Source organism: Barbus barbus (assembly GCF_936440315.1).
Source record: "Barbus barbus genome assembly, chromosome: 12".
Taxonomy (NCBI): domain Eukaryota; kingdom Metazoa; phylum Chordata; class Actinopteri; order Cypriniformes; family Cyprinidae; genus Barbus; species Barbus barbus.
Window position 1 is genome coordinate 9105013 of NC_136740.1, and position 15452 is coordinate 9120464.

At 35.6% G+C, this 15452-nt stretch overlaps 1 protein-coding gene across 2 annotated transcripts in view; it reads right to left on the reverse strand.

The window, feature by feature from the left end:
• Positions 1-303: 303 nt before the first annotated feature.
• LOC306878375 (anoctamin-10-like) overlaps positions 304-15452 on the reverse strand; it is a 35576-nt gene continuing 20427 nt past the window's right edge. Inside the window, exons 13-14 of one of the 2 annotated variants that reach the window (XM_079430693.1) lie at positions 13022-13138; positions 304-1284 (exon numbers count right to left, since the gene is read on the reverse strand). In XM_079430693.1, the coding sequence (XP_079286819.1) occupies positions 1258-1284; positions 13022-13138 (144 nt within the window). In that variant the 3' untranslated portion in view covers positions 304-1257. The remainder of the gene's footprint in view (positions 1285-13021; positions 13139-15452) is intronic. The other variant, XM_079430694.1, reaches the window with a different exon arrangement.

Genomic DNA, 15452 nt, shown 5'->3' on the forward strand with positions numbered 1-15452 from the left:
GTAAACTGAAGAGAAGAAGCACCGTCATGGAGCTGTGAATCTGAAGGATCTGGAGTGATTCTGGATGAAGGAATGGTCTCTGATCTCTTGTCAGGTGTTCTGTAACCTCATCAGGCATTATAGGAGAAAATTTAGAGCTGTTAAACTGGCAAATGGAGGTTTCAAAAAGTATTGAATAAAAGGTTGCCGTTAATTGTGGCCAATGTGTATTAGCGAAAAACATTTATTTCATAATGATACTTCCCCCCCCCATTTTAAATTCTTATTATCCAATGAAAGGTTAGATTTTTGTGATTTTTTTTTAATAAAAGATCAAAAGGATTAACAATGCAGATGAATTTTCACAGCCTTCTTTGATCATATTTACCAAGGGTGCCGATATTTTTGTCCATTGCTATACAAATGTACTGCAACAGCTGTTAAACAAACTTTTTTTCTGAATGACCTTCTGCTTAACCAGAATATGGACCTCAATCACAAAACGATGTGCATGAAAACATGGTCACTGAATCGCTGCTATTTTAAAGTCTGAAGAGACAAGTAACGGTTTATTTGGGTGTTCTCACAATATGCCAGTGTTTTTGGTAATGTAGTGTTAAGGCTGGAGTTTAAGGCTGATAAACATCTAAAAGTCCTAAACACAAACATCTCATCCCAAGTGCAGAAGGATGTGGAAAGGATTAGAAGCATGTTATCTGAATATTTGAAATGTTTATTTTCAGGCAGACATTATAGAATATGCTTAATTCAAGTATAGTACAGGGTGAAGTGGCCTGACATCTGTAAACAAAAGCTTTAACAGTGATGTTTAAAGGCACTGCTCTGTCTTTGGTAGAACATGAAGTGAATGAAAACAAACATTTCAATTCCTCAAAGAAATAATACATTATATCTTTTGGGTTTTTTTAGGCCCAATGTCTGATATATTTCTTCTAATCCCCTCTTAACAATTTTTTACAGTTTCAGACAATCATGAATAAAAACTAAAAGCACTTTGACAACCAAATCAACCTAGTTATTTGACACAGAGAAATAATAAAATAATGCATGTAATTGAAATAACAGGAAAACTCTGTCTTTAACCTGTCTTATTAATAAGTGTACAGCATCAATAAGCCATTTTGTGGATAACATGGCAAGGAGTACATATTTAAAGTCGAAGTCAGATAAATATAATACTAGACTGTTTACAGCATGTGTACACCTTGAGTACTTTAGTTGTGTTGTCGTCATCAACCGTCACTTATTCCACGTATTTCAGGTCTCCGTAGCTTCCAGTATTTTCTGAAAAGACAAATAGTATCAAAATATTAATGATGGAACTTACTTGGGAACCTAAACCAAAATAAAAGATCACAGATGAACAGAAGGTGAAAAGAATCTCTAGGATGTATGTGCACAAATGGTTTCAAAATACGCTGTACTAATCTGGGGTATGTTTTAGTATCAGTTCGCCCTGGTCTAAATAAGTCTTACATGTTGGCATATAAAAGGCAGAAGTTGATCTTAGTTCAGCGTACATACAGCCCCAGGCAGGACTGCGTTTCAAATGAGTCACGCTGGGTTTTCAGAGATGGAGGGGAGCAGGGATGCTGCTATATGAAAAGCTTTTTAACAATTAAAGAACATTACAGAAAGCTACTAAATCTTTTTAAAAGACAATCAAAATGAACCCATCTACCCATAACAGATGTTTTTGTTGTTTTTTTCTCTGCAGCATCCACAACTCCCAGATTATGGCCTATGCTGAGTTTCATTTAACCCAATTAATTTCACTGCCTGCAGCAAACCAGAGCAAATTACATTCTCAGTGAAAAAGTGTTAGGTGCAATTAACTTTTCAATCCAAAAGAGAGATCAATAGCGCCGGAGCTGCTGACTCTGTGATTCTGTACGTATAAGTTCATTGAGACTGAGCTCTGGTCTCCTATGAGAAAACTGCACAATGGTTATTAGAAGGCACCAGATATAGAGTGCCTTTAAATGTGGAGAAAGAAAAACTTCATTCAATAATTAAAGAGATCTACTTTGACCTCCACTGGACTCTCTAAATCATTTTTTTTCCCAGAAAAGCAATGGAATTAAATATATAATGCCAATAAAATATAATGGATATATATATATAGTATGCCTGTACTATTATTATTATTTGATCACGTGTTCTTAAATTGATTAACCTCAGCATTTTAGTAATGGTTTATGTTAAAAGCATGCAAATTCCATCAATCCGATCAATTTATTTTATAAATTTTTTTCCCTAGAAGGGTAGTATCTTATATCTATCTATATCAATTAAAAAAAAGGATCGTCTCTTTAAAATGTCCTTTCTCTAAAACACTATCTGTTCACATAAGTGAGTCAATCTTTCTCAGCTGCTCACGGAGACTGGATTTGCGGAAATTCATCTCAGGAGATACTCTCTTTGCATCCGGTGGGCTGAATTAGCGTTAACAAAAGTGAGAATTAAGGTGTTCAAACAAAGGTGGTTTACATGCACCTAAATGGACCAAATATTCTGGATTACAAGGAAGGTCCTGATGGCAAACTGGGGTAATTAACGGGACCTGTCAGTATTGATTATGTTAGAAGGAGGTGGGATTTGAAAAGATTTGAAGCTTCTGCAATTCCAACATACTATTACTCATGTTAACAACTGTACTCAGATTCAAGTGCAAACTCAGGGTCAATACATCATTAGAGGTTGAACAGCTGTGTACAGTCCCATCACATTGATAAGATATTGTCTATACAGCCTAATCATTTATGAAAAAGCCATCAAGGTGATTTTGGTCCAAAGTCTGACTCCCAGTTTGTCATCGCCACCACTGCAATTCTGGCTCTATTGAAAGTGTTGACTTCATTTCGCCTAACACCATTAAAGGTTAACATGGGACATGTCACATTCTCATGGACTTCAGCAAGTTGACAGATTGCCTCAGACGGCTGGCTTGTTCCACTTCCTGTGACGGTGGTCAGGCAATGATGCGAAAGCAGACTGAATCTGACGAGGTCCATCATGCAACCAACATTCTTTGGCACTAGAGCTGGATTTTGGACTGGGCCAAAGAGGACAGTACCCCGGAGCCTCAGACTAGTCAGAGACTGGGCCATTAGTGTGCAAAATGTGATCTGACAACTATAGATTTTTGGCCCCTTTAAGTGTACAGAGGGGCCCAGAGTCCTATCATATAGTACAAGATAAAACCCTAAAAAGTGTTTTAAGTCTAATGTAAGCAACCAAAACTAACATCTTCAATGGTCCGGCCCTGTGTGGCACAATTTTTACACTTTTAAAAAGTTTCATCTTATGATCTATGATGTCCCAAGGTGTCCACCCCAAAATTTGAATCTGATCAGTGACCACTGATCAACTTCTACAGGAGCGTCCAATCCTGCTCCTGGAGGGCCACTGTCCTGCAGAGTTTAGCTTCAACCACCATTAAACACACCTGAAGAAAAGTAATCGAAGTCTTCAAGACAGATTTAGAAGCTAAACTCTGTTGGATGTTAGCCCTTCAGGACCAGGATTGGACACCCCTGACCTTCTAGTTAACGTGGTACAGTATTGTGTGACTCGTTGCCTGTAGTATCAGCTGGTCTGTGCTGAACGCAGACTCGCAATGGGTGGTAATTCAAGCTTGAATTGCTCTGAAGGTAGGAAAAATCCTTAATATGGTATTTACATAAGGGTCAGGATTAATTGCATTATTTTTTATCACATTATTTATTTTTATAATTACACTAAATTAGTGCGTCAAACTGACAGCCCAGGTTCTAAGATAAATGGCCTCCATCATTCAACAAATTGACATCTTTTGGAAAAAGCAAACCATTAATTCTCAGTTCTAAAACGAAGCAAATTAAAACCCAGGACACAGCATGCATGCAAAATACAAGCTGCCTTTTAAAGGCAGAAAAAGCTCTTATCAATACTTTCTACTTCTAGATCACCCATGGATGTGAACATCTTTTCAAGACAACTGTATCTCTGGACTGCCACCTTGTCTGACCCATCTACAATCCAACCCCCACTTCGATCGAGCTCAAGTATTGACGTTAAAGTGAGAAAATATACAAATGTGAATTAACACACAGATGGTTCCCAACCATTTCCCTTAATCTTCAAGGGAGATCACGTCTGGTCCTCAATGCCAGCCTCTTTTCTTTTCTTTTCTTTTTATATTCCTATCAGCCACTCATACAGCTGTTACGGGTTAAAAAGGTCTCATTCAGCAAACAGAAAGGCTAAAATTGCCAGTTGCCATTATGGTTCCATGATAGTGTTGGCAGCTTGGCCTTTTCCTGAAGTTCACCCCGGATCTTTTCCAAATACTGGCCACTAACAGGGGGTTTCCACTGCTGCTGAAAGTGCCGGCTATTTTCAGAGTCCCTTTGCCCTAGAGCAGTGGGAGCTTTTCTCCTGACAGCTGTCTTCACCCTCTCAAGCTGCTGAACACATGGAAATACAGCTAAATGGCGTCATGTGCTGCTAGCTCATCACTAGCACTCTCAAACCAATGGTCCAAGCACCTCCCCGAGGTCCCGCAGTCTTATATCACCAACCAAATGCGCCGTTTAACTGCAGTCGGCACTTTTGAACTCTTAACAGACCTGGACGAGGCCGCTGAAGCTATTAGCTACCGTTCATCATTCTGATGGAGAGACTCTGGTGAAGACGCACCGCCAGCACTGGCAGAGGGATGAGCTGGTGTCAGGTGAAGTTTGTGAGAGAGAATCGGAGGGGTAGAAGCCCAGAAACATCACGTCTTCAGTCATCCTGAAACATAATCAATATGTGTTTTACGACCCGCGTCTCTCTGCTAAATTAAAAGAAATGTTAGACGGATGAAACTTCGATGGAGTCCCGCCTTCATCGCAGATCATCAGCCAAGTGCTTCATCATTCCATTAAATGTGCTGTCTTGATTTCACTTTTCCCTTTTCAGTGCCTACATTCCCTCAGCTACACAGGTGATCATTGACTACACAGTCTTCATGAAGCTGGGGCCATCAACATACTTTCATGGCTTCCTCCTTGAATAAATCTCTGGGTGTATTAATGAACGAACAATCATGCCAATCAGGATTTAACTGCTCATTATCTATAGGGTCAAGGGTTAAATGCAGGATTAAGGATTTGGTTAAAAAAAATTGTTATGCTGGTTGAAGTCTCTTCACATCCCGATAGCAATCACTAAGTTAAGTGGTCTAAATGTATTATATCATCTGTGGAAGGTGTAAGACCATAAAATGCTCATCCAATCAGCACGTTCCATTACGCTATTGCAGACCGAGCAAGATTGTAATACGTCGTTATTGTAATATGATGCGCTTTGTACTGTAATGTTTTGAAAGCGTTGCATTCAACCCTCCACTAACACCTTCTCTCATTGTGACGCTAATTAGATTCTTGTCTGCCTGTGTGTGTTCATATGTTTTGCGTGGCTTTGGAGAATGATTTGCAGGGAGGGTGGGACCTTATGCTTTCAAAGCTATCTTGCTAATCCTAGCCTCTCCGAAATCATCTACCCTACCTTTAAACACTGAATCATATTTTCTAGTAGTTACTCGAGATATTTGGATTAATTGAAATTTCTTCAAAATCCTCAAGAAGATTCAGCTGCAAATGTAGTCTGACCCAGCAACATATCAATTGCAATTCATTACATTGAATGTTTTAATAATGCCTGATTTTAAAGGGCTCACTTTGCAGATCTGAGAGTGCTGACATTTCTTATAGGACATTTGGGAAGGACATTTAAAAAGCCAATAGGCTTTGTGTCACAGCATTGAACCATGACTTGGTATTGCTAGTCAGTGATATAAGAGGAGGGATATTTTCATTCTCGGGATCAACTGATTGGACAGGCTGAGTCATCAATAACTGTTGGTCTTTTGAGAAACAAACAAGCTATAATAGATAATAAATATGAACTAAATGTTGTAAAAGCTTTTTGTTTTGTTTGTCTTCTTTTTTGACCTTTTGCTTCACAGAATGATAGTAGCTATAACAGCTATTAAAGCGATTTAATCGCCATTTAATTACCCTCAAGTAGTTCCAAAACTGTACACGTTTCTTTCTTCTGTTGAACACAAAAATATATATTTTGAAGAATGTTGGTAACCAAAATTGCTGGTAGCCATTGACTTCCATAGTGTTTTTTTGTTTGTTTTTTTCCCACACACTATGAAAGTCAATGACTACCAGAAACGGTTTGGTTATTAACATTCTTCAAAATATATATTTTTGTGTTCAACAGAAGAAAAATAACTTATACAGTCTTGGACTTGATAATGAGAAAACGATGAATTCTCTATTTAACCCTCTGGTGCTCCTTATTTGGGAGTCACACTTGAGGTCTTCACAGTCAAAAGTGACCGGACACCTAAAATTTAACTTCTCTCCCCACCCACCCCTGCAAAATCAATGTAACATATTTTTGTTTAATAATATTTTTTCTTTTGTATTTTGAGAGAATTTCATGGTACTAATTAATATTTATGCAATAATTAGGATACATTTTTTATGGAAGCCCGTTTCCGCCAATGAATAAAAAATAAAACAAGGTAATTGCGACTTATTATCTCACAATTCTGACTTTTTTTCTCGCAATTCTGACGTTTTTTCTCGCAATTCAGACTTTTTTTCTCAGAATTCTGATATAAACTCGCAATTCTGACTTTTTTCTCGCAATTCAGACTTTATTTCTCAGAATTCTGATATAAACTCGCAATTCTGACTTTTTTCTCGCAATTCTGACTTTTTTCTCGCAATTCTGACTTTTTTTCTCAGAATTCTGATATAAACTCGCAATTCTGACTTTTTTTCTCGCAATTCTGACTTTTTTCCTCGCAATTCTTACTTTTTTTCTCGCAATTCTGACTTTTTTTCTCAAAATTCAGACTTTTTTTCTCAGAATTCTGATATAAACTCGCAATTCTGACTTTTTTCTTGCAATTCTGACTTTTTTTCTCGCAATTCTGACTTTTTTCCTCGCAATTCTGACTTTTTTTCTCGCAATTCTGACTTTTTTTCTCAAAATTCAGACTTTTTTTCTCAGAATTCTGATACAAACTCGCAATTCTGACTTTTTTCTTGCAATTCTGACTTTTTTATTGCAATTCTGACTTTTTTCTCGCAATTCAGACTTTTTTTCCTCAGAATTCTGATATAAACTCGCAATTCTGACTTTTTTCTCGCAATTCTGACTTTTTTTCTCGCTATTCTGACTTTTTTCTTGCAATTCTGACTTTTTTTCTCAGAATTCTGATATAAACTCGCAATTCTGACTTTTTTCTCGCAATTCTGACTTTTTTTCTCGCTATTCTGACTTTTTTCTCGCAATTCTGACTTTTTTTCTCAGAATTCTGATATAAACTCGCAATTCTGACTTCTTTTCTCGCAATTCTGACTTTTTTCCTCGCAATTCTTACTTTTTTTCTCGCAATTCTGACTTTTTTTCTCAAAATTCAGACTTTTTTTCTCAGAATTCTGATATAAACTCGCAATTCTGACTTTTTTCTTGCAATTCTGACTTTTTTTCCTCGCAATTCTGACTTTTTTCCTCGCAATTCTGACTTTTTTTCTTGCAATTCTGACTTTTTTTCTCAAAATTCTGACTTTTTTTCTCAGAATTCTGATATAAACTCGCAATTCTGACTTTTTTCTTGCAATTCTGACTTTTTTCTTGCAATTCTGACTTTTTTCTCGCAATTCAGACTTTTTTTCCTCAGAATTCTGATATAAACTCACAATTCTGACTTTTTTCTTGCAATTATGACTTTTCTCGCAATTCTGACTTTTTTTCTCAGAATTCTGATATAAACTCGCAATTCTGACTTTTTTCTCGCAATTCTGACTTTTTTTCTCGCTATTCTGACTTTTTTTCTTGCAATTCTGACTTTTTTTCTCAGAATTCTGATATAAACTCGCAATTCTGACTTTTTTCTCGCAATTCTGACTTTTTTTCTCAGAATTCTGATATAAACTCGCAATTCTGACTTTTTTCTCGCAATTCTGACTTTTTTCTCGCAATTCTGACTTTTTTTCTCAGAATTCTGATATAAACTCGCAATTCTGACTTTTTTTCTCGCAATTCTGACTTTTTTCCTCGCAATTCTTACTTTTTTTCTCGCAATTCTGACTTTTTTTCTCAAAATTCAGACTTTTTTTCTCAGAATTCTGATATAAACTCGCAATTCTGACTTTTTTCTTGCAATTCTGACTTTTTTTCTCGCAATTCTGACTTTTTTCCTCGCAATTCTGACTTTTTTTCTCGCAATTCTGACTTTTTTTCTCAAAATTCAGACTTTTTTTCTCAGAATTCTGATACAAACTCGCAATTCTGACTTTTTTCTTGCAATTCTGACTTTTTTCTTGCAATTCTGACTTTTTTCTCGCAATTCAGACTTTTTTTCCTCAGAATTCTGATATAAACTCGCAATTCTGACTTTTTTCTCGCAATTCTGACTTTTTTTCTCGCTATTCTGACTTTTTTCTTGCAATTCTGACTTTTTTTCTCAGAATTCTGATATAAACTCGCAATTCTGACTTTTTTCTCGCAATTCTGACTTTTTTTCTCGCTATTCTGACTTTTTTCTCGCAATTCTGACTTTTTTTCTCAGAATTCTGATATAAACTCGCAATTCTGACTTCTTTTCTCGCAATTCTGACTTTTTTCCTCGCAATTCTTACTTTTTTTCTCGCAATTCTGACTTTTTTTCTCAAAATTCAGACTTTTTTTCTCAGAATTCTGATATAAACTCGCAATTCTGACTTTTTTCTTGCAATTCTGACTTTTTTTCCTCGCAATTCTGACTTTTTTCCTCGCAATTCTGACTTTTTTTCTTGCAATTCTGACTTTTTTTCTCAAAATTCTGACTTTTTTTCTCAGAATTCTGATATAAACTCGCAATTCTGACTTTTTTCTTGCAATTCTGACTTTTTTCTTGCAATTCTGACTTTTTTCTCGCAATTCAGACTTTTTTTCCTCAGAATTCTGATATAAACTCACAATTCTGACTTTTTTCTTGCAATTATGACTTTTCTCGCAATTCTGACTTTTTTTCTCAGAATTCTGATATAAACTCGCAATTCTGACTTTTTTCTCGCAATTCTGACTTTTTTTCTCGCTATTCTGACTTTTTTTCTTGCAATTCTGACTTTTTTTCTCAGAATTCTGATATAAACTCGCAATTCTGACTTTTTTCTCGCAATTCTGACTTTTTTTCTCAGAATTCTGATATAAACTCGCAATTCTGACTTTTTTCTTGCAATTCTGACTTTTTTCTTGCAATTCTGACTTTTTTCTCGCAATTCAGACTTTTTTTCCTCAGAATTCTGATATAAACTCACAATTCTGACTTTTTTCTCGCAATTCTGACTTTTTTTCCTCGCAATTTTGACTTTTTTTCTCGCAATTCTGACTTTTTTTCCCACAATTCTGACTTTTTTTCTCACAATTGCGAGTTTATAATCTCACAACTGTGACTTTCTCGCACCATAGCAAACCACTCTCCATGTAAGGCTTTGCAGTGCTTAGTTAAATTTGCTATAGATGAACTATATATTGAACAAGATGAATGTTGCGTGCCAATATGATTTTTGAACAAATATAAAAATGACTCATTATTCTTTATTTCTGTGTTTTGAGCTCGCGGTTGGACAGTACCATTACCGCCGGGCTTTCAGACACAACATTCTTCATTTCTTTATAGTTCTGAATTTGAGGCAGCTTCTATCGCGTTATTTTAATAACAGTATTTCATGTTTAAATAGAGACAATCCTTTTAAAATCCTATTGTTTAAACCAGATTAGTGCCATCTGGTGGGAGTAAAATAAGAAAAACATCTGCAATTCATGGTTTAGCCCATAGATTACCATATAGCTCTATATAAAAGGCCTATAAATTCTCTAATTGTTTTTAGACATAAATGCTTATTTTTATTAAGTTGTGGGTTTGGATATATATTTAGACATTTTCAAAGACAACTTTTTGTAAAGGTTTAGATTTTTTTTTTTTTGTTTAAAGTGTTGATTTAATGAGTCAGTTTTTGAATTATTATTACTACAGTCAAACCTGAACACAGAAAGCATTTTGTTACACAAAACATTGAAATTATATAAAAATGTAACAAAAATGAACAGGAATGTTTTATCAGAGTTTAATCCTTCCGGGTCTGATCTGATTTCAACCTCTTATTTCAGTTTTCTGACTCGTTTTGGCTATATGGGTGTAGCCATACCAATTAATTTGAGTGTGTACAATTGTGGTGATGCGGATGTGTGTGTGTGTGTGAGTGGATGTGTCTGTTTTGCACTCTTGATGTTTTAGAGTGTAACCCCTTCCTTGCTGTCCACTTTTTTACTGCATTGTAGTTGAATTATTGCTTTTATTTTACATATTTGCTGTGTTACAGTCACACCCGTTCATAGGTGTGTGTGAATGGATGTTTTAGAGTTTCACCCCGTAATTGCTGTGTACTTTTTTTCTGCATTGTCGCAGATTTGTACATTGTACACACAAAAATTTGCAGAATTTTTGTGTTTTTATCAATTTCCCATTCATTTCCTATGGTCGATCATTTTTTATTTTTTTATGACCACTTAGCCAGCTCGAATCAAGTCCTCAATTGCTTTGGTGTTCACATTCCAAATGCCATAAAAGTCACCAAGTTTCGTACCATTCTGATGAAGCTGTGACTTAAAAAAATTCAAAACCGAAAATGTTTCGGTCAAAAGTGACCAAAGAGCACCAGAGGGTTAAAGATGTCCTTCTTCATTGGCTAAAAATTAACAAGTCACATGGCATTTACAGCTCAGGTGACTGAATGCACATGAGCAAAATGGCAGAATTCAATTAACAAACTTCCGGGGGGGTCCTGCAGAAGCCGAGTAACTGCCATTGAGATAAATTACAGTGTAAATTAATAGCTCTCCCCAGGTATTTTAAACCCTCTTGTCTTGCACATATTTATCAACGTCTGCTTTTCAGCAAAAAAGGTGGAACCAATTGATATTCATAAGCCAGTTGATTTTATAATCTGCCCCCCACTACTTTTCGTTCCTGCACCATTGCACACTAGTGCCCCGATTTGCTAAACCCAACACATAAAAATGCTAAACTATCAGAGTTGTGCTCATCATGTATCCAAATTAACTGGAAAATATTATAATCCACAGCATTAAGAGGCAAATATATATCGCACACATCTTATCTGCTGAGGAAACACAAGGCCACATTAAGGATGCCAACAGCACACGCCAGCTCATTGTCATTCACAATCCAACTGTGCCATATCACTAGAGCCATGGCAACGGACTTACCGACCGAGGGCTCGTCTCTGCAGAAATAAAGCCATTGAATCCTTTTAAAGCGTGTCTATGCTGTCGCTTTGACAGACATTGTATGGAATCATTATTAATACTTTAGATAATAAAGCACGCACATTCCTTTTTTAAAAGAGAGACAGTGTTCTGAATTCATTACCACGAATGTTCCAAATGTGAATCACTGTTTCAGTCTAATTGAGCCAGGTTCATATCCATAAACAATAAATTACTGCCACTAGCACCACCTACCTTGACCTTGGAATCACAGATAGACACAAACATCTTAAAGGGATAGATAACCCAAAAATTTTAAACATTTTCCTTCATCGTCATGTCATTCCAAATCTCTATGATTTTCTTTACTGTGTGGAGTATTTCCTGCGTGAGATATCTTAAAGAATATTCCAACTGCTTATGTCCATACTAAAAACATTGGACCCCAATGACTTTCACTGGACAAGAGAAAAGAACGACGTACATAAACGATGGCTTAATTGTAATTTTTTTTTTTTGTAATTTTAAGGCTTCAGGATATGTTTGGTTTTGTTCAGAACAGAATATTTCCATAATGTTTGTACTAGTGTGTTAAATTGATGAAAATTTTAATGTTTGCATTTTTACAAAAATCTTTCAAATAAATGCTATTCTTAGAACTTTATATTCTTCAAAGAATCCTGTAAAAAAATGTATCAGGGTTTCCTTTCATAAATATAAAACAGTTATTTTAACTGCAATATTAATATTTTGAGTTTCCACTCTTTTCAAATTAAAGACATATGATACATGATTTTGTTTTTACCTACAATATCAACAAACAGCTAATACTATAATATATTATTGTATGTTTTTATTAAAAAATAGCATTTTTTAATCACAGCAAAGTCTCACCATTTATGCATTATTAAACATCTTCATATCGCTTCAAAAATAAGAGCAGATGATTCTAAATTAGTATCAACTGTGATTAATGTAATATTTCCTTGAGTCTTTATTTAAAAATTGACTATTTTTTTGTTTTATTGATTTACAAATAACCAAATTTATTTCAGAGATGATAACTGAGCCCTGCTCGCTGAATTAAACATGCAACATAACGAGGTCATAAGACAGCAATGTTGCAAACTACTGTTTGAAATATTTATCACTGCAAAATACATACTGTCTCAATGCTATTTAAAAACAATTAAAATAATAGAAGGCAGTTCGCAGTAAGCAGTATTATATTCCAAACATGTCCTTTGTCTTTTGAGGAAAACGTTTTTTTCCCCTCATTATTAAGTCTGCTTGGGCAGACTGCAGCATGTGTTTCTTTGTGAGTGACCTACTTCTTATGCCGCATACGAGGTGATAAACATCTGCATAAATAGCTAAACCTTATTAGCAAACACTACTTGAACACACTCTGTATGTCAGCAAAGTATCTCAGCATGTACAAAGGTCTCTCTGGATCATTTAATGATCAGAAAGCATGTTAATGCTGCTCTCGCCTCTCTGAGCCGAGAGATCATGGTTGCCGCATCACCACTTATGTTGACGCAGACATGTGTTGTTGACTCTGTGAAGCCCACCGAGGCATATACGCAGATGACTATTTGCACTGAAGTACTTTCTGACAGGGCCTGTCATATAGGCGGTCACATTTCCTGTTTGCATGCAATAGATATGTGCACATGTACAAATGTGTACTCACCCTTTTCTTAAGAGCTTCTAGGGAGTCAAACTCCAGCTTGGCTAGTTTGACTTGGATATGTTTTGGAACATCTGGAATGACGAATGCCAGGATGAATTTGAAGGCAAGTAGAACATGCTGCAATAAACAGAAAAAGACAAATTTACTACACAGTTTTCATGGACTGTTGTTATGTAACATAATTAAGTACTAATTACACCTCAAATATCTTTGTTTGTTTGTTTTAGTAACTTGATAATGTCTAATTCCAGACTGATCAATGACATTTAACAGAGAGGCTCTTTTTTTTCATAATGTGAACCTCTCTTGACCAACAGAGACAGATTAAATCAAAAGGGAATGTATTTCAGTCATATTGAATGGCTGGATGATTTTTATGGCTCTTTATGTGTTCAAAGGCCACATTAGTGAGATGCATGCTGCTGGCAGAGTGTCAGCTGTCATTGCTACTCCAGTGTGTTAAATAGATCACCACATGCCCACTGCCTCTGTAATCAGCTCGCTATTCACCTTTGTGTGATCCAAAGAGATCTAAAGCACTCTTGATGGTTTAAGTAAATTCATAAAAAATAAATGTATACTTTCAGGTGAATACTGCAGTGCATGTACCTTCCATAATGTGAATACGTAAATTTAAGGGTGGAATGGGTTTTCCTGTTGGCTTACAAAAAAAAAAGTAATTTTATGTTTCTGTGATAGTTCACCCAAAATTTCGTCATCATTTACTCACCCTTTTGTCCATAAGCCTTTCGTTCATCTTTATAATATATTCATTTGTGAGATTTCTGTCCCTGAGGAGACCCTCCCTCACAATGTAAAGCGCTTTGAGTGCTTAGAAAAGCTCTATATAAATGTAATGAATTACTATTTATTACATTCAAATTCACCCAAAACACTGTAAAAGCAACTCATATGAATAAAGCCGTTTAATCCAAGTCTTTCAAGGAGACACAATCACTTCATATGCTGAAAAGATTTCATGTAAGCTTTTATTTTAATCTAAACATTGATTAACACACCTACATGGAGTACATCAAAGATGGTAAACACAGAAGCTCAAAATTACTAGAGAACAAACCTCATTTGCGCTTGATGAAGTTCAAACATGCTTGTGTTATATGCGAGAACAAACCTCAATAGTTCTTGTTAGTCAAGCATGTTTACCATGTTTGATGAGCTACAGTATATGTATGTTTATATGTTAATAAATGCCTCAATTAAACCTCTTCAGAATATAAAGTGATTGTGTCTCCTCCTCGGAAGACTCGGACCAAACCACTGGATTTATATGGATTGTTTTTAAGATCTGTATGAATCATTTTGAAGTGTTGGTTGCATGAATCTTTCTATGAAAAGACAAATCTCTGAGGTTTTGTTAAAAATATCAAATTTTTTTGTTCAAAAATGAACAAAAGTGTAATAGATTTGGAACAACATGAGGGTGAGCAACTGATGTATATGTAGCACAGTTAGCTCACATATGGAACGGATGGTCTATAAAACTCACAATAAACTACATCTGTCTTAATCTCCCTGATTGTCAGCTATTGTAGACTAATGTGGAAAATGTTCCAGCTCTGCTTTGGATGCAGTAGTTTAGCTCAGATATCAATGATCAGTGTGTCAACACTCTAAAAAGCTCCTGAAAGTCAGAGAAGAGACATTAGCTAAAGCTGTGACTGATGGAGACAAAGGAAACCCCTGGGACTCGTCAACAGATTTCTGAGAAAATCAAAACAAAATCTGCTCTTCTTGTGTGGATGACATAAATTAGGATTATGTCATTGACTCATTATAATTGATGTAGTGAAATAATTAATATTTTGTTGTTGCTTGGGAAATACACCAAAATCCAAATTGCATCTTTTGAGACTCTGGGCCATTTACACGCACAAACGTTCACATAGTTCATTATCTGAACTTAAATGACCCAAATTCATTTAAATATATGAATCATCACTCTCATGGCCCATAAACATGACAGCAATTGTAGAGTTATTGTGCTAGAAACCCTTACTTTCATCTAGATTTCATTCATATTTAACAGTAAATGTATTCTCCCAAAGGTAATAACACACATTGAATACTTAATGTCTGCATTCACAGTAGTCATAGAATGTTAAAAACAAATCATCATATATATCATATATCATCAAAGGATATACTCATAAACCTTGCCTCATTCTATGCATTCTAATCAAATTGAAATTACTAGATTTTGCCAGTGAAAATTTGCTGAACAATGGTAAATGTGACCACATTAGGATTTCAGTTAAAAAAAAAGGTCCCGTATAGCATCATTATGGAACACCCTTATCCAAGGGAGTATGCTTGCGATGCTTAGATAGGTAACTCGCTAGACTTTGGAACAGAACTCCTGTGTTTATCTGAAAACTGATTTGAAATTTTCACCAGCAAGCCTAAAGAAACT